General features: G+C 42.7%; 2 protein-coding genes across 6 annotated transcripts in view; both read left to right on the top strand.

Moving 5' to 3' along the window:
• The window catches only part of LIMA1 (LIM domain and actin binding 1), a 93,199-nt gene extending 75,227 nt beyond the window's left edge, over nucleotides 1-17,972 (top strand). For 2 of the 4 annotated variants that reach the window (XM_044228695.1, XM_044228694.1), the window contains exons 8-11: nucleotides 3,664-3,721; nucleotides 5,845-5,954; nucleotides 12,950-13,083; nucleotides 15,676-17,972. In XM_044228695.1, coding sequence (XP_044084630.1) covers nucleotides 3,664-3,721; nucleotides 5,845-5,954; nucleotides 12,950-13,083; nucleotides 15,676-16,693 — 1,320 coding nt within the window. In that variant the 3' untranslated portion in view covers nucleotides 16,694-17,972. Of the gene's footprint in view, nucleotides 1-3,663; nucleotides 3,722-5,841; nucleotides 5,955-12,949; nucleotides 13,084-15,675 lie in introns of all 4 variants that reach the window. The other 2 variants (XM_044228693.1, XM_044228691.1) reach the window with 1 other exon arrangement.
• Nucleotides 17,973-21,419: 3,447 nt separating this feature from the next.
• CERS5 (ceramide synthase 5) overlaps nucleotides 21,420-22,665 on the top strand; it is a 29,831-nt gene continuing 28,585 nt past the window's right edge. The window contains exon 1 of one of the 2 annotated variants that reach the window (XM_044227174.1): nucleotides 21,420-21,687. In XM_044227174.1, coding sequence (XP_044083109.1) covers nucleotides 21,491-21,687 — 197 coding nt within the window. In that variant the 5' untranslated portion in view covers nucleotides 21,420-21,490. The remainder of the gene's footprint in view (nucleotides 21,688-22,665) is intronic. The other variant, XM_044227173.1, reaches the window with a different exon arrangement.

Below are 22,665 nucleotides of genomic sequence, written 5' to 3'. Positions count from 1 at the left end.
ACCAAATAATGAACCTAACTGGAAAATTCTTTCACTCAGATGCTCAGAGGGTATAGCGCTTAAGTGATTTTTAGAAGTCTGTTTTGATTAGAGGTGATATCTTCAAGAAATTCGTGTATTCTTCATTTAACACATTTATGCAAGACAAGTTCCTTCTTTCATCAGACTGTTTTGAAAGCAAAGCACTATGCTAAGCGTAGGAAATGCTAAGCTTAAAAACTAAATAAGAACAAACCATTCTGTGGGGTCTTTATCTGCAAGGGAGCTAACAGAATAGAAGGGAGATGAGTAACAGGTTGGCTATCCTAAAGCAGTGTCTGACTAAGGACATTTAACCAGACTTCCTCAAGAAGGTGATGTCTGAGCCAAGTCCTGAAGAATGTGTGGGAAGAAACCAAGTGAACAGGGAAAGGTTGAGTAAAAAGAGAGAAGGGCATTCCAGGCAGACACAAACAGAGGTTTGGAAACCAGAGGCTAGGACCCAGGGTACACAGAGGTAATGGAGAGAGCCAAGTGGAGGAGAGGGCCAGGCCAGGTCTTGAGAAGCTCTATATGCCACGCTTGAGACTTTGGATAGAGTCCTGCCGAGGTGAAAAATAGGAAGATTTTAAGCAAATGATATTTGTGTTTTACGCACCTATCATTAGATGAATGGCTTGGTTGGTGTACGTAACAACATTTATGACAGCTGAATTTATCATTTTCTTGGCCAGTCCATTACCCAGATTTGGTTTTGTTTTGTTTTTGTCTTTTGATCAATATGATATCCAAATGTTAAGTTAGATGAGAAGAAAGAGCTTTCAAATATGTCACAGTGATTAATCTTAGGAGAAGAGTCATTGCTTCTATTACACATATTGATACCCTTGAGGCCGTTCTTAAAAAAGGTGAGGAGATCATTAGAATGGATTAAGAGCAATAGTTGTCAAATTTACTGGACTATAGGAGACTTTAAAAAGCATGATATAGGGGCACCTGGGTGGCTCAGTCAATTAAGTGTCTGCCTTCAACTCAGGTCATGATCCTGGGATCCTAGGATCAAGCCCCGCGTTCTCTCTCTCCCCTTGTTCCTCTCCCCTGCTCATGCTCTCTCTCTCTGTCAAATAAATAAATAAAATCTTTAAAAAAAAAAAAAAAGCATGCTGTATTGACAGAATACCAGTTCTTACTTATGAAATCCACTACACATTTGGACCAAAGTATGCACAGAGGAAAATGGCCTCAGATTGATGGCTACAAAATTTGAATCTTATGATACAACAGGGAAAAAAAATTAGAAAAATTTAAATCTCTTTATTTTACAAAAACATTACAAGTGTATGTTGAAATAATAAGACAAAATACTTGGCAGCTATTTTGTAATCATAAAATCATCCAATAAATTATATATATTCTGGGGCACGTGGGTGGCTCAGATGGTTAAGCATCTGCCCTCAGCTCAGGTCATGATCCCAGAGTCCTGGGATTGAGTCCCATTTTGGGCTCCTTGCTCAGTGGGGAGCCTGCTTCTCCCTCCACCCCTGCCATTCTGTCTCTCATGAATAAATAAATAAAATCTTTTTTAAAAATTACATATATCCTTTGAACAGTGGGCTCACGCATTAGTCTCAAGAGTCACATGCCATGTATCAAGTGAGTTCTCTTTATTAGACTGCCTGGTTTTCGTATCTTTAAGTGGGAGATCGTGTCTGAAGAATAAACTGAGTTGGGGTGCCTTGCTGGCTCAGTGAGTGGAATGTGCAACTCTTGGTCGCGGGGTTGTGAGTTCAAGCCCCATGTTGGGTGTACAGATTACTTAAATATAAAATCTTTTTTTTTTTTTAAAGAATAACTGAGTTAAAATGTTACATATTATAAAAAAGAAACTTAAGAGAAAAATGCTGCCAGCACTGAAATCTCCCCATCTATCCCAGGAGCATAGTTTGAGAAATGATCATCTAGAAAATAATGCTTGGATTGTCCCTAATCTAATTTTGTGTTTGCTTCTTGAATGTCTTCACACTGATTTGAAACTAGAACTCTGAGTTGAACTGGAGGATTGGAACACTATAATTATAGCCCAAAAGGGTATCAGTGGAACTAAACCATGAATTGAGGCATGGGTGGGGAAGAAAGGAGATAAAGACAGAAGACAGACTTTAAGTACATACTGGAGGTTCCTAAAGCTGGGACTGCCTTCAGATTCATAAAATTTTTCAGAGCCTGTTATCCTTTCAGCTATTTGCCTAGCTTTTGTTAACTGACACCCGAGAACTATTTGAACTCAACTTGTTACAAAGGGACATTACTGCTAGGGTGAACTTTCTGAAATAGAATATTTTGTCAGGGTATTGTTCTTCCCTTTCTCCTCTTGTAAACGAAATTGAGCTTCCCTTTAATAAAATGTTGAAGCAAATCTCACGTGCCCTCTCCTGGTAGTTCCTGCAGTGAGGTCAGCTGGTTGGGCATGTGCAATGATGTCATGATTGGCAGTAAGTTTACCCTGCAGGTTCAAGGTGACCAAAATTAGAGGTGAGAGAGGAACATCCTGGGATGGATGCACCTACTAATTAACAAGAATTGAAGAGCTTATAATTTCTTTCATATCATTAAATGAAATAATGCATGTAAAGTGATGATTCCAATACTTGGCACATACTAAACACTCAGTAAATGTTGACTATTATTATATTTATGCTCTATGCATTATGTATGTCAGAGTTAACTGTAATGAAAACAGAGTGGGGGCACCTGGGTGGCCTGATCTCAGTTCAGGATCTTGATCTCAGGGTCCTGAGTTCAAGCCCTGCATTGGGCTCTATGTTGGGTGTGGAGCCTGCTTAAAAAGAAAAAAAAAGAGAGAGAATAATGAGAAAAAACAACCATGCAAAAATTCAGGTGCAGTCAGCCAATGACTTAAACTCCGTTGTAAATTTCTTCACTACGTTAAACATCCTGACAGAAACACTCAGCATTGCCATAAAATCCCTGACCTCTGAATGAAAGACGTTTACACGAAGACTACACATTGGGTCACCTACTGAGCCTTCATGATACTGAGTGTGATGGAAGATACCCAAAAGTCCTAGATCTGCCGTTTTGTTAAGCACTGCCATTTTGAGACTGGGATTAAAAAGAAACACTAACCTTGAAGATGATACTGGTGGTTGGGGGTTTGGTCAATTTGCCTTTTGGCTATCAAAAGGTCTTCAGTACTTGTAAGCTTGTTTCAGCAGAATGTAACTGATTGGGAAATAAGGAATTACGAAGCTAAAGGAGTAAGAGTAGTTCCTACTGTAAAGACTTCATCTCGCCTTGAAGTGAGTTACAGTTCTATGGTAAGGAGCTCTGTTCTCCATGATAGAGGGTTTTGTTTTGCCTTTTTTTTTTTTTTTTTTTTTGACAGTAGAAAGATATGGTTTAGAAGTTCTTTTATAAAGGGAGATGATGCACACTTTTGGCAGCTGAGTGCAGTCTGTTTCTCCCATTACTCTGTAATTGAGAGGCATGTTAATATCCTCATAAAAGACATTTTGCTGCCTCTTGTTTAAACGCTCAGCTGTTCTGGGGCCCGTTATTTCCCCTAGGCAGCCAGTGACTGACTAGAGTCAGCAGGTTTTTATGGCATTAACAGCAGTTTGCTCTTTTATTTTTAATGTGATTCTTAATCCCTCCCTTTTGTAGGTTTCTGCAACTGAGAATAGCCTGGCAGTCCGTTCCACCCCTGCTGAAGATGACTCCCGTAAGCATTTGTTCTTAGATCTGGAGGATGAGGTTCTTGTTCTGTATTCTGTATTTGGTCTAGGAATGTCCCCATTGCTGGCAGTGCTGAGAATGCAACATATTAAACCCAGCAATTTAGCTGATCAAATCTTTCACTTGGTATTAAGGACTTATGCTTGCATACCCTTCACACATTCCATGGCTTAGGGAGAAGTTAAGCTCAACATGATTAACTTGGGGCAAACCGAATAATTTTGGTCCTTCTCTCATTGAAAGTATCCTGCCTTTTGTATCAAACCTTTTCAGGGTTCAAGCTGTAAAAACCAATTTTGAAGTTTCATTTTAACAGGAGTTTGGCCAAGAAGGATTTTATTTATTTACAGGGATAAAGAATTGGCATTCTTTTTTAAAAATATATTTTTCTTGGGGCACCTGGGTAGCTCAGGTGTTAAGCATCTGCCTTCAGTTCAGGTCCTGATCCCAGGGTCCTGGAATCAAACCCCGAATCAGGCTCCCTGCTCAGTGGGAAGCCTGCTTCTCCCTCTCATTTTCCCCCTGCTTGGGTTCTCTCACTCACTCTGTCTCTCCCTCTGTGTCAAATAAATAAATAAATAAAATCTTTAAAAAATTTTTTTTCTTTTAAAAATATCTTTCTCTGCTTATCTACATGTGTACCACAGTCCACCTTCTAGCCTGATTCTAGAGATTTTCCTGTTGGTGCTGAATTTTATCACCTTTTTATCCATTTCAAGCCTCACTTCTCCCAAAACCAGAAACCTTTCTGTTTTTTTTTTTCCTTTCATTCTTTACTATATCCACTTTTGATTCTGATTTTCAGTGGTTTTTTTTTTTTTTTTTTAAGATATACGTGGATTTCTGGGACGCCTGGGTGGCTCAGACAGTTAAGTGTCTGCCTTCGGGTCACGTGGTGATCAGGGTCTGGGGATGGAGCCCACATCTGACTCCCAGGGAGTCTGCTTCTCCCTCTGCCTGCTGCTCCCCCTGCTTGTGCTCTCTCTCTCTCTCTCTCTCTCTCTGTCTCTGTACCTGACAAATAAATGAGTAAAAAAAGTCTTAAAAAATTAAAAAATATATATATGTGGATTTCTAGCTTCTCCCCAGGTTTACTTCACTAGACATTGAAAACTCAGCAACTAAAATAGAAATATGAATTCAACAAATATCTAGTAAATTGTACCTTAAAATTTCAGAGAGAAATTTGCTGCTTGAATCCAAGAACATTCCTTTTGCAGTCATTTTGCTTAGACTAGAAATTTTTCTGAGTTTTGACTAGGTTTGCAAAATATTTGAAAAATAAGCCTTAACTTTTTAGTACTTTGTTGACCGAACTCTAGATTTTAAGGAATTCTTTTATTGTTCCTTAGTAGCACTTTTCTGTGTCTGCTAAGTTTTCCACACAATGACTATATTGGCAGAAAATTAACTTATGTAGGTGACACATCAATGATTATGAAAAAAGCTTCATGAAGCCTTTTTCCATAATCTCTATCCATAGATATTTGTTATAGGACTGACCAAAAAGATTGTGTCAAATTGCACACACACACCCACCCACACATGCACATGTGTGGGTCTGGGTGAGGGTGTGTGTGTGCAGTAGGAAATTTATACCCTCACAATCCATCATTTTTCCAACTTCAGTTGAAGCTTCCCAAAAGGAGTTATTGGGGGTGCTAACTACCAAAAAGGTCATTAACATCTACAAACAGCCTTTAAAAAAAAAATTTTAATTCAATTAATTAACATATGGCATATTATTAGTTTCAGAGGTAGAGTTTAGTGATTCATCAGTCTTACATAATACCCAGTGCTCATTACATCATGTGCTAAAAACAGGCTTTAAAAATGACAAATTGGGTGGGAGGGGAGAGACAGGGTAGCAGGGAGAGCACGGGCAGAAAGTTCTATAGATCGGGTGATTTGGATTTCTGCAGTGTGTGGCAAAGGGTGAGAAAGCCTCCCAGCTCAGAACTTACGAGCATAGCTTTTGGTATTAGAAGAGCTGTGTTCTCCTGGTATTGAAAAGTTCTCTTTGGTGTCCAACTTCTGCTTTGGGGAGGAATTATTTCTGAGACTTCCCTTGAGGTATTATAAAATGTCTTCCTTTTGTAACTCAAGCAGGTAACTCCCAGTTCAAGAGTGAGGTCCAGCAGCCTGTCCATCCCAAGCCACTAAATCCAGATGCCAGAGCCTCCAGCCTCTCTGAAAATTCCCCTCCCAAAGCGGTGAAGGTATGGTGGCTATTTCTCTCAGAGCCTTTAGACATGATTTACTAGTAAAGCTCGTTGCACCTTATGTCATTATGTTCATTATAACCCGTTTTTGCTTTCCTGGGGATGAAAACATCAAATAAGGGCATACTTAAACCAGTCACTTACCCTGGAAATCTTGCTCTTCTGCTCAGATGTTTGAGCCAGGAGGGGAGAGGTTCACTAATAGCTTTCAGTTTGAAATCTGGAAAATTCATGAAAGTTTTAGGGAAACCCAAAGTTAAAGAAAATGATGTGGGATCAATTTATTTATGTATTTATTTATTTATTTTTGAGGGGAAAAAAATGCCCAAGTCCATAAATCTGTGAATGGGCAAAAGACCACAAAATGGGAAATTCAAGAAATCTGTTAAACTAAATCAGCCCATTGGATGGGGATGTATATGTCAGCTTAGAGAGAGTGGCCCCCTGGTCTGAAGAACTTGACTGTAACATGATTGGTGGTTAGCTTCTTTTAAAAAAGAATGTTGCAGTGGGGGTTGGCCAGCCCATTTGCTATAAAATGGGGCGTTCAATAACATTCATACTAGGATATATAATACTAGATGTTAAGGAATGTATAAAAGTTTTGTGCCCTAAGAAAATTTAGTAAAGGCCACTCAATCTCTGGCCACCTTTTATTCACCAGTTTTTAAAAACAGTCTTTCCCCATATATTTATATGAATAAATATATACTCTTATAAAAGAAAAGTTTAACAAAAAAAACCTCAATACCTACTTTAGACTTCATTACCTGACTTGTTATAATGAAATGCTTTGCTAATGTAGTGCGAATTTAGCCACGTGGATTAATAACCAAACATAGGCATACTTCTTTAGTGTCTTTCTCCTCTGGTGCTCTCTTAAGTAGGTTGGTTTTGTTTAGAAAGTTTTGACATTTCAAAGAAAGGCTACAGTAGGTAGAATTGGTGTGTTGATGGTTTGTAACGGCCCCAGGCCCTAACCTCCTGGACCCATCAGCTGTGCTTGTACCTCTCAATTGTGGGCATGACTGGTGCCTTGATGAAAGTTCAAGTGCACAAAAAGGAGGAAGAGAAGAGGACAGTTGGGAACAAAAGGAGAAAAGGGGACAATCTGGGACTGAAAAGGCGAGTTAAAAAAGGAAAAGGGGCAGAGTGAAGAATGTAAATGAGAGCTTTATGGGAAGCTGAGATTCATGAGCAGATTCATGAGATTGAAGAACAGAGGGTGAAGAAAGTAGCAAGAGGGGGTGCCTGGGTGGCTCGGTGGGTTAACGCCTCTGCCTTCGGCTCAGGTCATGATCCCAGGGTCCTGGGATCGAGCCCCGCATCGGGCTCTCTGCTCAGCGGGGAGCCTGCTTCCCCCTCTCTCTCTGTCTGCCTCTCTGCCTACTTGTGATCTCTGTCTGTCAAATAAATGAATGAAATCTTTAAAAAAAAAAAAAAGAAAGAAAGTAGCAAGAGAAAGCAGGTAAAGGGAAGAAGGACGGAGTTACAGTGATTGAGCTGCTCATTGTATTCAGCGTGACCCCCGCTTCTGGCAGCCTTAAAGTCCAGCTCATGCTGTCATCAGCACTGTCTTTGTCCAGTAACTGGAGCCCAACAAAGCAGCAAATGCCGTGGGTTTAATTTCTTCTCCGACAGCGACCCTGCCCAGATGGGAGTCCTTGAGTTGTGGTTGTGAATCAAGAACAAGCCAGTAAATCTGACTTGGCCATGGACTGGGGGCTTAGGGAAATTCCATGGCTTGTCTAAAAATTAAAATCTGTTCTTGAGGATCTGTGAATTCTCAACCTAGGCTTGTTTCCCTCCCTCAACTGCTAGGTCAGACCTCTTGGTACTAGGTTGGAGTTTTGAGGTCTCTCCTTGATCCAGACTCCAGGGTCTCAGCTGCTGAGTGCTGAATGAGAGAGCACCTCACTTAGGTCCTTGCTAGCATATGAGGCATGAGGGGAGGTGGAGATGAAGCTCCCCCTGCGCCTGTCCGAGACCCAGCGCTGTTCTTTGGCCCCGGACACTCAGCAGGAGAATGCAGATAGGCCTACGTTTACCAGACAGACACTTCAGGTTTTGAACGTTGTGTAAAGACTGGAGTAAATGGGCCTGGCTCCTGTGTTTGCCTGTGGTCCAGAGCTCAAATGATTACAGATGGGACTCCATCATATCTCCGCTTTTATCTAAGGGTAGTTTATTTTCTCCTCCTCACATTTATCCTTTACATTCTGAAGGCAAGTGTGTATATATATACACTTCAGTGTTTATAGGAAGACCTTCTGGCATCACTGGTCTCACGGCTATAGACCATGCGACAGAAGTTGTTTCTCCACTTGGGGAAATTACATACAGCCCAGAATAAACTGGTTCACTCAGAATAGATTTCTAGGCCCCACACATACTGGAAAAACTGTTCCTTAGTGCCTATCAGTCTTTTGTTGAAAAATGGGACATCTGAGGTAGAGATTCAATTCGTTTCAAACTTTAGCTTGGTAAAGTAAAAAAAAAAAAAATGATACTAGTCTTTCCAAGTAAGAGTTTTATTTGTGTCTTTTGAACACTGGTTAGATGGCTCAGTTGACGAGATGTGGTGCTAATGAAATTGAAGTTCAGGTTCATTCTCAAAAAAAAAAAAAACAAAAAACAAAACAGTCTGGGAGCAGAGCTCAGTGGACCTTACAAGGTAGATCAGGAACTTTCTACTCAAGAGACCCAGAGGTCTCGTAGGCTTTAAGTCCTTTTACTGAGAGAAGTTATCCCCTAAATGTTTCCAGGGTTGGAGGATAGGGAGGAAGAAGCTAAGGAGATGTGGCTAGCTCTGGGATCACCCACTTGCCCTCACTAGGAGAGCCAAGGCTTCCTTGACTGGTCCTGCTGAAGGATGTGGAGAGAAAACATGGCAGACTGCATGAGAGGACACACTCTGGCACCCTGTCTGTGCCCTGCTGGCTGTCCCTTCCTCTATGGACAGGGTAGGAGATTTTATGCTATTTTGCAAAGCCATTAGAATTATGCTGGAAGGACATCTAGAATCGTTTCTTACTACCTCCATTATTCTTGCTTTATCAGAACACAAACCTTTCCTCCACATGTAGAGCAGTCTGTTTAAGACGGGAGTATCTCCAAAATGCTGTCAAAAAGAGTTTCACGGAAAGCCATGGGGAAGGGTTAAGGCTGCACAGAGCTGGCCCATCCATTTACTATGTATGAAGAATTTCAGTTTAATTACCTAGATATTTTGCATAGATGGGAAAGGAGGGAATGAAAGGCATTTTGTGGTGTTCTGAGGAATGGAAGCCTGACATCAATAGAGAATTTTCTTCTGATTTCACCATGTCCAAAGGCTAGTTAGCTTCACTGACTCTTGCCAGGTCTCCCCCCGTATATATGTATGTTGTTTATATATATTACATATACATATAAATATAAACGTATCTATAATCTCCAAACTAGAGCTTTCATTAGACTGAAATAGGTGTAGAAGATAAGAGTGTGAAAGAACATAGGGGAAGCCGTACACATTTATTAGAAAAATAGCTTTGCATAGATGCTGATCAACAGAGGGCCTGTAAGATCCCTCATATGGGAAAGACATGACAGTGTTTATGTACATCAGTTATGTAAATATTACTACCATCCAGAGATACTATCTACATATTTGAATTTGAAACAAAGTGAGGACTATAGTTTGGTTCAAACTGCTAGAGGCAGATTATTTTCATTTGGGTTAGCATCTGCTCTCCTCCCCAAAGAGTTTCCTTTAGTTATGAAAATCAGCATGCCAGGACAATTTAGAAAATGCTCTATTGGTTTGTGAATCAAGAGTTCTGAGTTTTAATTTTAATTCTGTTACTGACCGTAGGAGCTTTGATAAGGAACAGTGCTGTCGTTTCTACACGTGAAAAAGAGTGAGGGAGGAGAGATGAAAAACATCTGACCTAGGGAAAAAATATATTTTAAAGATAAAAAATAATGTCTAAAATTCTAATACTGGCAGTGTTTTCAATGTGTCCGTGCCAAGTCCGAGCATACCATGAAGGCATGGGCAGGATATTTGCCAGGCCTACCATAATGGTAGAGATTTTTGGGCACTGACTCTGCTTCCTGTCGTCTGAATAGACATGGGGGCAATTACAGAAAAGTGGCTGAGAGCCCGGGACAGAGGAAGTAAAGGGAAGGCACAGACACCGCCACTCTGATTTGGCATATTACCAGATTGGGATCCTCTTGACTTTATGAAACTGGAAAGCCCTTGGGCAGCTGCGATATAAACATTAAATAATATTGGAAAAGGTCTGTGTAAAAATCAGATAGGAATAATGGGCCTCTGCTAGGTCTGGTTAGTTAGAAGCTTGTGGTTAGTCAGGTGTTTGAGCTAGCAGTCAATTAATTTGATGTTAAGGAGGGATGGCTTTTCACACGGGTGGGTGAAGGCCCATCGTGGGTCAGGTGTGGGAGGCAGTAAGACACTAAAGAATTGTTAATGAGACACTCCTTGTGTGGGCGAAGGCTCAGAACAGCTCTCTCTCCTGAGCTGGGCCAGGTTCCAGCCTCAGGTAGACAGGAGTGAGGCTGCTTTTGCCCCCAATTAGCAGAATTACTTGAAAAGTCAAGAAAATGTGGTCTTATTCTTGGCTCTGAGTCTGTACCTGAGTTTCAGCTCAGCGGCAGTGAAGCGCCCCAGGGCCCCCCCAATGCTGTGTATTCACTGAAGGTTCCTGTTTGTCTCTTGCAGCTTCTGCTTCCTGCTCCTCGGGTACCTAATCTCTGCTCCTGCCTTCCACTTTCCTCCTAACGTGAGCTCAGCTTTCAGCTTTCTCTCAGGTTCTCCTTTCTGTTCCCGGGGCCGCACCCTCCTTCAGTGTGTCCTCTGTGTGTGTGTGATGGAAGGTGGGCTCCAGATCTCTCCATTCCCTGTGAGCACAGTGACACCCCTCTCCTCTTGGACCCTGGGAGATTCCTGTCTCCTGCTCGGGTCTTTACTGCCCAGAAGGAATGCTGTCCTCCTAAGTCAAGGGCTCAAAATGCGGAAGCCGCCCTGGAGCTGAAAAGAGTTTCAATCTGAGAAATAGATACATTTGGCCTCTGACTTTTGCATCATGTGACTTGTGATCTGCACCAGGTCTCTCCCATGCTGTCAACTGTACTGTTACACCCAAATTTTATTTTGCATTTTAATGTATTTCCTGCTTGCTAGACAAGCTAGTTCTTTTTAGAGAAAACCTAATTAAAACTATGCAGTGACATCTCCACTGAGTCCTATCTTGTTAGAAAGTGTCCATGTAAGAATTCTGAGCTCCAGATAAGGCCTGGTTGCTTCCAACAGCGTTCAGTCATAATAATATTTGATCATATTTAAATACCTCCCTTGTGCTTGATAAACTAGGTTGAACTTGTCTTTGACTCTTTAAGTTTTTCTTTTTAGGGCTCTAACCTTAGGAATGGAAGGGGGCTGTTGAGGAGCCATTTCCATTCAGTTCTTTTCCTTCGTTCTTCAATCCCTTGGTGCTATTTGGGAGTTTACCACTAAACTCTATTAAACTCCCTTTTATAGAGATTTCCCTTTATGGCTTTTTTTTTTTTTTTTTTTTTTTGCCCATTTTCTACTTTTGTTTCCTGTCCGGATCCATTTGGGAAACGATTCCTATTTTTTGCTTTACCTCCTGGTGAATCATGTAGCAACTGAACCAGCAGTCTGAATTTTTTACGGAACTATTTTCAGGGTTTTTTTAAATGAAAATTCTATCTTGCCTATAACCTGGTTTATTTTTGGCTTGTCTTAACCATTCAAGTCCTGGACCTTGGGACTAATTTGCATTATTTACCACCATGCAGGTCTTGGCTGCAGAGCACCACCAGCCCCCTTTCCCCACCTCCCACCCAGGTGCCTGTAAGAGCTTCCTGAGACCTTAACGCAAGCTGCTCCTGCATTTGGTGGAAAGGTGTTTCTGCTGGAGCAAGTCAAGAGTTATTTACATATACCTAGGGTCTTCTTACCCCCAGCCTCTAGTAGTCCAGTAACCATTTCTTAAGTAAAAACTTGCCTTTTGGGAATTCTTACTTTCATCAGTGCTATAATACGACCTATTTTATTTTCTTTAGGATTGGGATTACCAGCTGAAAGAGCTGTGCTCACCCTGCTCTTATTCCACCCTTTACGGACAGTTTGTGAATTCCCAGTCTGTTATGACCTTTCACTCCCCATTACAATACTTTTCTCCACTGTTTTTTGGGGGGGTTTGTTTGCTTGTTTTTTAAGTAGGCTCCATGCCCAACATGGGGCTCTAACTCACAACCCGGAGATCAAGAGTTCTCATGCTCTCCCACCTGTGCCAGCCAGATGCCCCTCTCCATTGGTTTCTGAGAAAATTATAGAACCTATAGCTTTGTTGGGCTATGCTTTCTTCTGGAGTCCTAATGAAATAGTTTGTCTCTTTAAAATTAATTACATTTACATGTCAGTTTTGACTTACTTAAAAATATTGTGCCTAATGGATAAAATATTATGCTAAGTCAAGATTATAAGTGAAGAACACTAAAAGATGCTTTATCAAATTGTCTTTTCCCAATTCCCAAAGTCCTGTGCTTTTCCTCTCCTTTAAATTTATCCCCTTCCGAATCTGTTCTTGTAAAAGTCTGTCCTGCTTTTACCAGGCACTTGAATCAAACAAACTTCTGTGTGTGATGACATTTTCACCTAATTTCTTGTCCGTGGAACCATTTTGTGTGTACTTCTGTGTGTATGTGGTGGCCTGTCCAAGCCTTCCTCTGCAGTCCTGCCTTAGTGGCTGCTACATGTGGGGTAGCCAGCCAGTCAGGGAAAGGGATGCAGGAGAGCTTCCTGGCCTTAAAGAGTCAGCTGATAGAATCCTAACAGGCTTAGTGTTCCTATGAGAATGGACAGGTAAGGGAGCCCTTAGCTAACAAAGTAAAACCAGGGCACATCTCAGCAGAGGAAGAACTCATCCCTGCTTGTGCTAACGTTACCCTTTTCCTTCTAGAAGTTTCAGACACCTGCAAGAGAGACTTGTGTGGAATGTCAGAAGACAGTCTATCCGATGGAGCGTCTCTTGGCCAACCAGCAGGTGTTTCATGTCAGCTGCTTCCGTTGTTCCTACTGCAACAACAAACTTAGGTAAGCCAACTAGAGTGTGCTATCTCTCTGTGCCGCTGGACCACACAAGGACTCACTGGCTTTTAGAGCTCTGGTACTAGAAGCTCTTGTACAAGAGTGCGCTGTTAAAGGTCCTTGAAGAAAGTAAAAAGTACCATTTAGTAACAAGTATTTCGTATCAAGTGAGAGTGATGTTTGGAACTTCTTGGTACATTGATATTTAAATTTACATGTTTAATTTATGTGGCGCTTAAATACTATGGGTGGCAGGTAAAACCCCCTGTGACTTAATTTAGTAGAATATCCTCCTTTGGTCTCACAGAATCATAAAGTTAGGAAATCTCTTTTTTTTTTTTTTTAAAGACTTTTTATTTATTTGACAGAGAGATCACAAGTGGCAGAGAGGAGGAAGCAGGCTCCCTGCTGAGCAGAGAGCCCGATGTGGGACTCGATCCCAGGATCCTGAGATCATGACCTGAGCCGAAGGCAGCGGCTTAACCCACTGAGCCACCCAGGCGCCCATAAAGTTAGGAAATCTTAAGAGTATACTTGTAGGGGTGCCTGGGTGGCTCAGTTGGTTGAGCATTTGCCTTCGGCTCAGGTCATGATCCTGGAATCCCAGGATTGCCTCCATATCAGGCTCCCTGCTCAACAGAGAGCCTGCTTCTTCTTCTTGCCTGCTCAAGAGTGAGCCTGTCACTCGCCCCACTCTTGCTCTCTCTCTTTCTCAAATAAATAAAATCTTTTTAAATTTTTAAATAAAATTTTTAAAATAAAATCTTTTTTAAAAAAAAGTATACTTGTCTAAGTCCTTACATGTCCCAAACTGTATAAATGGTAATAACAATAATAACGGACCTTAAAGAGCATGTATTTTTCTATATATTGCTTCCTTTGATTTCTGAGAAAATAATTATAATTTCTTCCACGTAACTCAAGGTATGGATAGAAATGTGACAAATTGGGGTGCCTGGTGGCTCAGTGAGTTAGGTGTCGAACTCTTGATTTCGGCTCAGTTCACGACCTCGGAGTTGTGAGATCAAGCTCCGTGTCGGGCTAGTTGCTCAGCATGGAGTCTGCTTGTCCCTCTGCCCTCTGCTCCTCTGCCCCCTCACCCCTGCCCGAGCTCACTTTCTCAAATAAATAAATAAAATCTTTCAAAAAAAAGAGATATGTGACAAATTGGGGACATACTCCATATTAACTCATTTAAATCAGAGAGTCTTAGAGAAATAAGTAACTAGGATGCCACTTCCCCCAGCTTTCTTTTCAGAGCAAGCATTCCTTCTAAGATACTACCTAGTTCTAGGTACTAGAACTAGTTGTAAGATACTACCTAGTTTCAGAGCAAACATTCCTTCCAAGATACTACCTAGTTCCAGTGTAAGATAGCTCTAGCTCCACAACTTTCCCTCCTATTGAGCCAAAATGTGCCTCTGTAACTTCTTCTCATTGTTTCTTTTTCTGCCCCTGGTATTAATTTTTTTTTCTCCAAAGCATATTTTTCTATGTTTCTAAATTTTTAATCTCTTCTGTGGAAATGCTATTATTTTTATATCTCCTTTAAAATGTGTTGCCCATGGGGCACCTGCGTGGCTCAGTGAGTTAAAACCCCTGCCTTCGGCTCAGGTCATGATCTCAGGGTTCTGGGATCGAGCCCCACATCGGGCTCTCTCTGCTCAGCAGGGAGCCTGCTTCCTCCTCTCTCTACCTGCCTCTCTGCCTACTTGTGATCTCTGTCTGTCAAATAAATGAATAAAATCTTTAAAAATAAAAAAAATTAAAAAAAATAAAATAAAATGTGTTGCCCTGCGAGAGACACCAAATCTTCTAGAGGCCTGTCCAGCGCTGATATTAGAGTAGATTTCCTTCCTGGCTGCTGCTCGCTGGGCTGCTGTTCACCATATCCAGGCACTAGCATATAGTGAGAACAGACCATTTGCAGGGCATTATACCTACTCCTGTAAAGATGTCCTTTTAAATTATAACACAAAAGGGGAACGAGGAAAATGATCCAACTTTGTTGTAAGTAGTTATAGATTGTAAATAGGAAATCTGTGAGTGGTCAGAGACAGGTGGGCTTATCTAGGGAAGACTTCCTGGAAGAAATAATGTTTTTTGACAATTTTCACAGAGGGGAGTGAAGCCATTTGAAAATAGGAAGATATACCACATGAAAGAATGTCTTGTGAAAGTTCAGGCCTAGAAATGAGCATGTTTTTATAAGGGTAGTAAAACACATGGGCTTGAAAGGGAGTGGATAAAGAATTCTAGATGGTCAATGTCCTTTTTTTTAAAAGATTTTATTTATTTATTTGACAGACAGAGATCACAAGTAGGCAGAGAGGCAGGCAGAGAGGAGGAAGCAGGCTCCCCACCAAGCAGAGAGTCCAATGTGGGACCCGATCCGAGGACCCCGGGATCACGATCTGAGCCGAAGGCAGGGGCCCAACGCACCGAGCCACCCAGGCACCCTGATCAATGTCCTTTTAAAGATATTTTCTAAGATATTAGCATCTTCTGAAAATACTGCAGTTGCCAGATTTCAGCCTGCTAGTATAAATAAGAGTATACAGGTCTATTAACTTTATGCTCTTTTTCTTTTAACAACAGTCTAGGAACTTATGCATCTTTACACGGGAGAATCTACTGCAAGCCTCACTTCAATCAGCTCTTTAAAGCTAAAGGCAACTACGATGAAGGCTTTGGGCACAGACCACACAAGGATCTGTGGGCAAGCAAAAATGAAAATGAAGGGGTTTTGGAGAGACCTGCCCAGCTTCCAAATGCAGGCGAGACCCCTCAGAGCCCAGGGGTAGAAGATGCCCCCATTGCTAAGGTGGGTGTGTTGACAGCAACCATGGAAGCCAAGGCCTCCTCTCAGCCAGAGAAAGAAGACAAGCCAGCAGAAACCAAGAAGCTAAAGATTGCCTGGCCGCCTCCCACTGAACTTGGTAGTTCAGGAAGTATCTTGGAGGAAGGGATCAAAGTGTCCAAGCCCAAATGGCCTCCTGAGGACGAAATCAGCAAGCCTGACGCTCCTGAGGACGTCGATCTGGATCTGAAGAAGCTAAGACGATCTTCTTCACTGAAAGAAAGAAGCCGCCCATTCACCGTAGCAGCTTCGTTTCGAACCACTTCGGTCAAAAGCCCAAAAATCCTGTCCCCACCTATAAGGAAAGGCTGGAGCATGTCAGAGCAGAGTGATGAGCTGATAGGAGGAGCGACAGCAGAAAGGAAACAAGTGGAAAATGCCCATACCTCTGAGAAGAATGGTAGTGTGGGAAAAACAACCTGGCAAAACCAGGAATCTAGAGGAGGGGAGATGGGGGGAAGAAGTAAGGAAGATCATAGTTTTGAGATGGGGAGTGAGAATCTTACAGAAAATGGTGCAAACTTAGATGAAGATGAAGGAGACCTCAAGCAGCAGTCTCCGCTAGAACCCAAGTCTACAAATTGGTCCAGCTTTGCAGATGATACCTCCCCAAAGGAATTCACTACCCCAAGTCAGAAATCCCAGGATGTGGGATTCTGGGAGGAAGAAGTAGTTCAAGAGCTGTCTGTGGAGGAACAGATAAAGAGAAATCGGTACTATGATGAGGATGAGGATGAGGATGAGGATGAGGAATGACAGACCACAAGTGGTGCTGGGCCTTAAATTTGTGTTCGTGTTAGTGAGCCTCTGCCCTTTCTCACAGTGATGCACATACACAGATATCTTAGCATGAACTGTAATTTATATTCAAGTAATTTTGGAAGAGTTCTTAAAAAAAAAATCCCATACTGCAGCTTAAGTGAACCAATTCTAAGTTCTAGAGATAATATTACTTAAGTCCTCTATTTTAGCAATGAGAATATACATAAGTGCTTTAAGGTCTTATGGTGAGAGGGGGAATATGCCAACTGATAAGTCCAGACTCCACTGTATTCCCAAAAGACAATACAAAAATAGATGATTATAAGCACATTGTTACACTAAAAATTCAACTATGGAATTAGGGAACGTACAGAAGGAGTTTAGAGACCTAAACATTATGACTGAATGCACTTTAGTATAAAGGGCACAGTTTGTATATTTTTAAATGAGTACCAATTTAATTATTTAGTATTCGTCTGTTAAGAGATCCAATATTTAATCTTTAAAACATTTTTTAGGTTAATTTTCTTACTTTGATAGATATGGGGGATTTATTGCTATGCATCCTTTTCTCTAAATAATATCCTGAACTGGATTCTTGAGCTATAACACCACCATTCTTTGGGGGCACTTGAGCACATTTGGTGCTTGGGGAGATCACCTGTCTCTCCTATAAGCTCTGGTTTTTGCCAGGGAAGTTTGACTAGACCCCAAATGATTGCTTTCTTCTTTGGTAGTCTCTATGCAGCTCCTAATATACTGAAAGCTGCAATATTTTTATAAGATCTTTTGTATTGTTGTTTGCCATGTTGCATGTTAAAGCAAAAGTGAGGAGTTTAAAGGAGGAATAACAGAAAAAACTGCCTTAAACCGCTTGAGCCCAGACTTCCAGACCCGATATTCCACTTCTGATATCCCCTTTCTGGGACACTAGTTTTTATTTTAATATTTACCAGCTCTGAAATGTATTGATTTTTATGGCAAACAGTATTTCCAGGGTGCAATTAAACCAACTATAGGCCTTTTTCGGGAAGATGGTTTTCTAGTAGTTAAGTTTCAGACCATTATAAACTTGAGTACATTTGTTGTACATAATTGATATTCCAAATCTATGTGGGGGAGAGAGGTATTTTAAGCTACAGACTTTTCTTTGTACTCCCTTTTTAGAGATTTAGCTCTAATATTTTTTAGAGATGTAAAATATTCTGCTTTCTTACAGTCTTGCTTAGTCTGAAACATTTTTATTCAATAAAGCTTTTAATTTACATTTGAACTTTTCAGTGTTCTTTTCCCATTTTTATTTTACGTTGTGACAGTCCCCCAGGACCTCCTTTTACTTGAGTGGTTTGGAAAGAAAAAGCAAATGGGTCTGGTGCATTTTAAGTGAAGATAAGTGTTATGAGTATATCTCACCACTAGGTGGTGTTGTTGGGTCGATCATGGGTGCTCATCTGCCCTAAAGGAGGACAAATTTTTCTTAAAAATTGAGGGCAACTTGTCAAGAAAATTAGTGTGTACATTCAAAATGAGCTGTTTTTTTAGCCATTCAAAATCGGTTAGTGGTTTTTTTTATTCATTGTACTCAACATTTAACAATTCACCTTGCAATTATGCCTAATATGCTAAAGGGAATTTCCAGAGGCCTCTCCTTGAATATGTCTGTGTTTTCCACTCTGGGCAGAGGAATAGTTGGTTGTTTGATTTCCTTTCCACTAGAGGCAACTGCCCCAATAGTTAAAGCACTTTTTTTTTTTTTAAGTATCATTTATTTATTCATTTGAAAGAAAGAGAGCACAAACAGGGGGAGCAGACTCCCCACTGAGCAGGGAGCTCGATGTGGAGCTCAATTCCATGACCCGGGGATCATGACCTGAGCTGAAGGCAGACACTTAACTGACTGGGCCACCCAACACATTTTTTTTTTTTTTTTTAATGGAAGTTTGGGAGTGTGAATTATCTTGGAGATGGGCATGCTTTTTGAGTCATCTGTGACATTTTTCCAGGGTCACTCACTGCATGGTCCAGGGTCTTGCCTGGTCTTCCAAATGGATGGCAAGTTACTATTTTCTGCTCTTGACCCCATCACAGGCAGAAGTCATTTAGAAAGCCCTGTTTACTCAACATTTAATCCAGGATGAAATCCATAAAATATCAAACCCTGGCTTGATTTTAGCTACGTTTACTGTGTGACTCACTGATACTCCAGCCCATCCACATGGTACTCAACGAATCTACTGATTTTATACAAAAAAGTCTATGTGTCTATGGCCAGCACTTATGGGTATTAGCTGAATATGTCACCGTAAATGCAGGGGCTGAGATTAATTTTAGAAGAACCATTTTCTTTGTCTTTCAAGGGCTAAGATAGACATAGGTACAGAGAGCAGAAACAAGGATTAGCTCCATAACAATATAATAAAAGGATGTTCTTTTTTTTAATATATTTTTTAAGATTTTATTTATTTACTTGACAGACAGATCAGAAGTAGGCAGAGAGGCAGGCAGAGAGAGAGGGGAAAGCAGGCTCTCCACCCAGCAGAGAGCCCGATGCGGGGCTCGATCCCAGGACCCCCGAGATCATGACCTGAGCCGAAGGCAGAGGCTTTAACCCACTGAGCCACCCAGGCGCCCCGATGATGTGCTTTTCTCTTGGTGAAGCAAGAAAAGGGGCCAGCTTGGGACCTGAGATGGTTAAGGAGACTCTTCATGACTACTATAGGGCCAACTTAGTTCCTTCCACTAGCTTGCTCATTGGATCACTGCTGAACAAGGTGAAAGCTGTACAAAGTTTGCTCTCATTACATATTTCGTCAACTATATATTTTCTAACAGCCAAGAGGTTGAGAAATGGTACAAATGTGGTTTTGGGGGGATAGACCTTGAGACCAAGATTACTGTGTGCTAGTTCCTGCATGCCAAGTTAGTATGTTCTTTGTTCCTTGGGACTCTAATTTGAAATCCCATGGGATCAAGGAGAGTTTACTATTTTATTTTAAGATTTATTTATTTGACAGAGTGTGCACAAGCAGGGGAAACAGCAGGCAGAGGGAGAGGGAGAAGCAGGCCTCCTGCAGAACAGGGAGCCTAATGTGGGGCTCCATCCCAGGACCCTGGGATCACAACCTGAGTCAAAGGCAGACGCTTAACTGACTGAGCCACCCAGGTGCCCCAAGTTTACCTTTTTAAAATGTACCTTGAATAGAGGGTAATTACCAGTAAACTATTGCTGCGTTGAAACAAAAATGGTTCTAGGCAGTGGTTCTCAGACCAGCTGCAGTGGCATTGCCTATGAGTTTATTAGAAATGAGAAATATAAATCATAGGCCCCACCCTGACTCACCTCCTGAATCAGAATTTCTATGGATGCGGTCCAGAAAACTTTTAGCAACCTCTCCATGTGAGAGATGGGACAAGCTAATATCCAAGCTGTGGTACCCCAAGTTTGAGAACCACTGAGCTAAAGCAAACCTAGTCAACTTTAGGATGGTTCCCTTGCCCTCCCGCCACTTTCTTCCTCTCCCCTTGAAACTCTTAACTTCTGGTGTAAGCATGCCTTACTAGTTACAAAGTTACTTTATCTGTCCTTGAACAAGAGGTAGAGATTCAGTTCTTTTAATCTTCTTTTCAGATCATTCTAGTTAGCCTGTGGTAATTAAGCTAACAGCTGGGTTTAGTGTTTAAACAGACTGCACTCAGGGTTCAGGAATCTCCAGCAGTTGAGGGACAATTTTGAATTTTAGCTTTTTGAAGTTTTCTTGTTTATGGCTCCCCTTCTTGTTTATGTGGATCCACAAAAGAGTTAAATATTTAATGCACAAACCTAATATTAAGGTTTATAAGACAAGGGCTCAGGGTTCCAGAGTCTAAAAACTCTCTAGATGGGAAGCCCAGGTCTACACGATTCCATCTAACCTTGGGAAAGCTGCTTAACCCCTCTGGACCTCAATTTACCCATCGGTAAAACAGTAAATACTTACTTCATGGGATGATGGCGTTAAATAACTGGTGTAAAATGTTCAGTACCTGGCACAGTCACTCTCCTTAAATATTGGCCATCATTTATTTATTTATTTTGCTTTGTATTATTCTTTGGATAATATCCTTTGGATATCTTCAATTTCCTTTTACCCATGAGAAAAATAAAAGAATTTTCAAAAGTCCATTTTAAGAGATAAAACAGAGAAAGGGAATTGAGATCATGGAAAGACACGAAGGAAGGTAAAAAGTTGGGAGCACAAAACGCTACAGGTGGGCAGAGTTTAGGCGGACCTGAGAAGAGATAGGCCCCAGTGACTGGGGCTGGGGACAGAGATTAAAGTACGGCCCGCCTCGAAGCGGGAACAACCTTTGGAACGTCTGGGCTGAGACGGAGGAGCGTCCCCTTCAGGGAGCTAGGCCTGAAATAGGGGTGTGGCCAGGGCTGGAGGACAGTGAAGAAGGGGAAGAGTGGCCGAAATCCTTGGCAAAAATGGGCGGGGCCAGAGCTCAAGGCCCGCGGGACGGGATGGAGGCGGGGAGGGGAAGTGAGGCGTGGCCAGGCCGGAGGCGGGGACCTGGGGAGAGGCGGCCCAGGGGGCCGCAGTCAGGGAGGTGGGTGGGTGTGGAGCGGAGATGGGCGGTGAAGAGGCCCTGCCCCACGGAGGGGGCGGGCTGAGACTTGCCGGGGACGAGAAGGGGCCGGAACGGGGTGGCCGCCAGTCGGGCCCCGCCCCGGGGCCGCCTCCTCGCGGGTTCCGTTGGCTGAAGCTGCCGCTGAGGCTGTGGCGGCGGCGGCCGCGGGGCGGGCGTAAGATGGCGACAGCGGCGGCTGGAGCCCTGGGCCTGCTGTGGGGCTGGCTGTGGAGCGAACGCTTCTGGCTGCCTCAGAACGTGAGCTGGGCCGACCTTGAGGGGCCGGGCGACGGCTACGGCTACCCGCGCGCGCGGCACGTCTTCTCGGCATTCCCAGTGGCTGCGGGCATATTCTCCGTGCGGCTGCTCTTCGAGCGGTGAGAGTCCGCGAGCGAGCGGCGCGGAGGGCCGGGGCCGGGGCCGCGGCGCGGGCCGGTGGGGCCCGCTCGGGGGAGAGGCCGAGCACCGGAAGCATCAGTGCGGGGAAAGCCCGGAAGCAGGGGCTGGGAAAGCCTGGGCCGCCGCGCGGGATGCTCGGGGGGTGGCCGAGGTGGTCGCAGAGCCTAGGTAAAGACCGAGTTTGGGGCGTGGACAGTGAAAGAGCCGGAGTCGGTGGAGGGACCCTGGGGCCTCTTCATCTCCGATCCCGGAGGTCGCCTGGGGGGTCTTCTAGGCCTGCCCCCAGCATCCAAGAATTCTACTGATGGGAAGCAGGTTGTGTGTGCGCTGCGGCCGAGAGCCTGAACAGCCGAAGCGAGAAACAGGAAAGGGCCACTGGAACCAGCACTAGTTGGGGCTGTGGAAGCTCAAGGGTTAACGCAGAGCCAGCCCTTCCAAGAGCAAGGTTGGACTTTTGAGAGTTGAGGGGAACAGAGTTAGGCCCCAAGCCTTGGTCTGTCCGTTCATGGACATGTGTGTGAGACAGAGAGAAAAAAATTATATGTATGTATTCTCACTCCCCCCTCCCCCCAAAACGCTGCCAGATACCGCAAGAGAGTAGAAATCTGGTAGGGATAAGGCGTGGTGGAGCCTGAGGCTTCCAACGTATGGAAAGGTGTCAGATTAGTTGCAGAACAAGCCTTGGAGGCCTGAGATGGAAGGAGGAGTGGTCATTTTGAAAGGATGAGAGCCGGAGGGCTTAAAAGAGGACAGCTGTATTGAGGCAGCTTCTGAGTTTAGCAGAATCACAGCATCTTTTCCTGACCTTGTGTTCTTGGTAAAAGTGATTTCACTTTTCTTTGAGTGATTAGTATCTGCTAAGATACAATGTTCACAGAGGACTTGATTAGGTTTTATAATGTGGACTTACAGCTGTGGGTGATTTTGATCAAACCTGTTCAGACTCCAGGAAAGGA

The sequence above is a fragment of the Neovison vison genome, chromosome 12 (assembly GCF_020171115.1).
Source record: "Neovison vison isolate M4711 chromosome 12, ASM_NN_V1, whole genome shotgun sequence".
Taxonomy (NCBI): domain Eukaryota; kingdom Metazoa; phylum Chordata; class Mammalia; order Carnivora; family Mustelidae; genus Neogale; species Neogale vison.
Note: the sequence above shows the minus strand (reverse complement) of the source record. Positions and strands in the feature narration are given on the sequence as shown.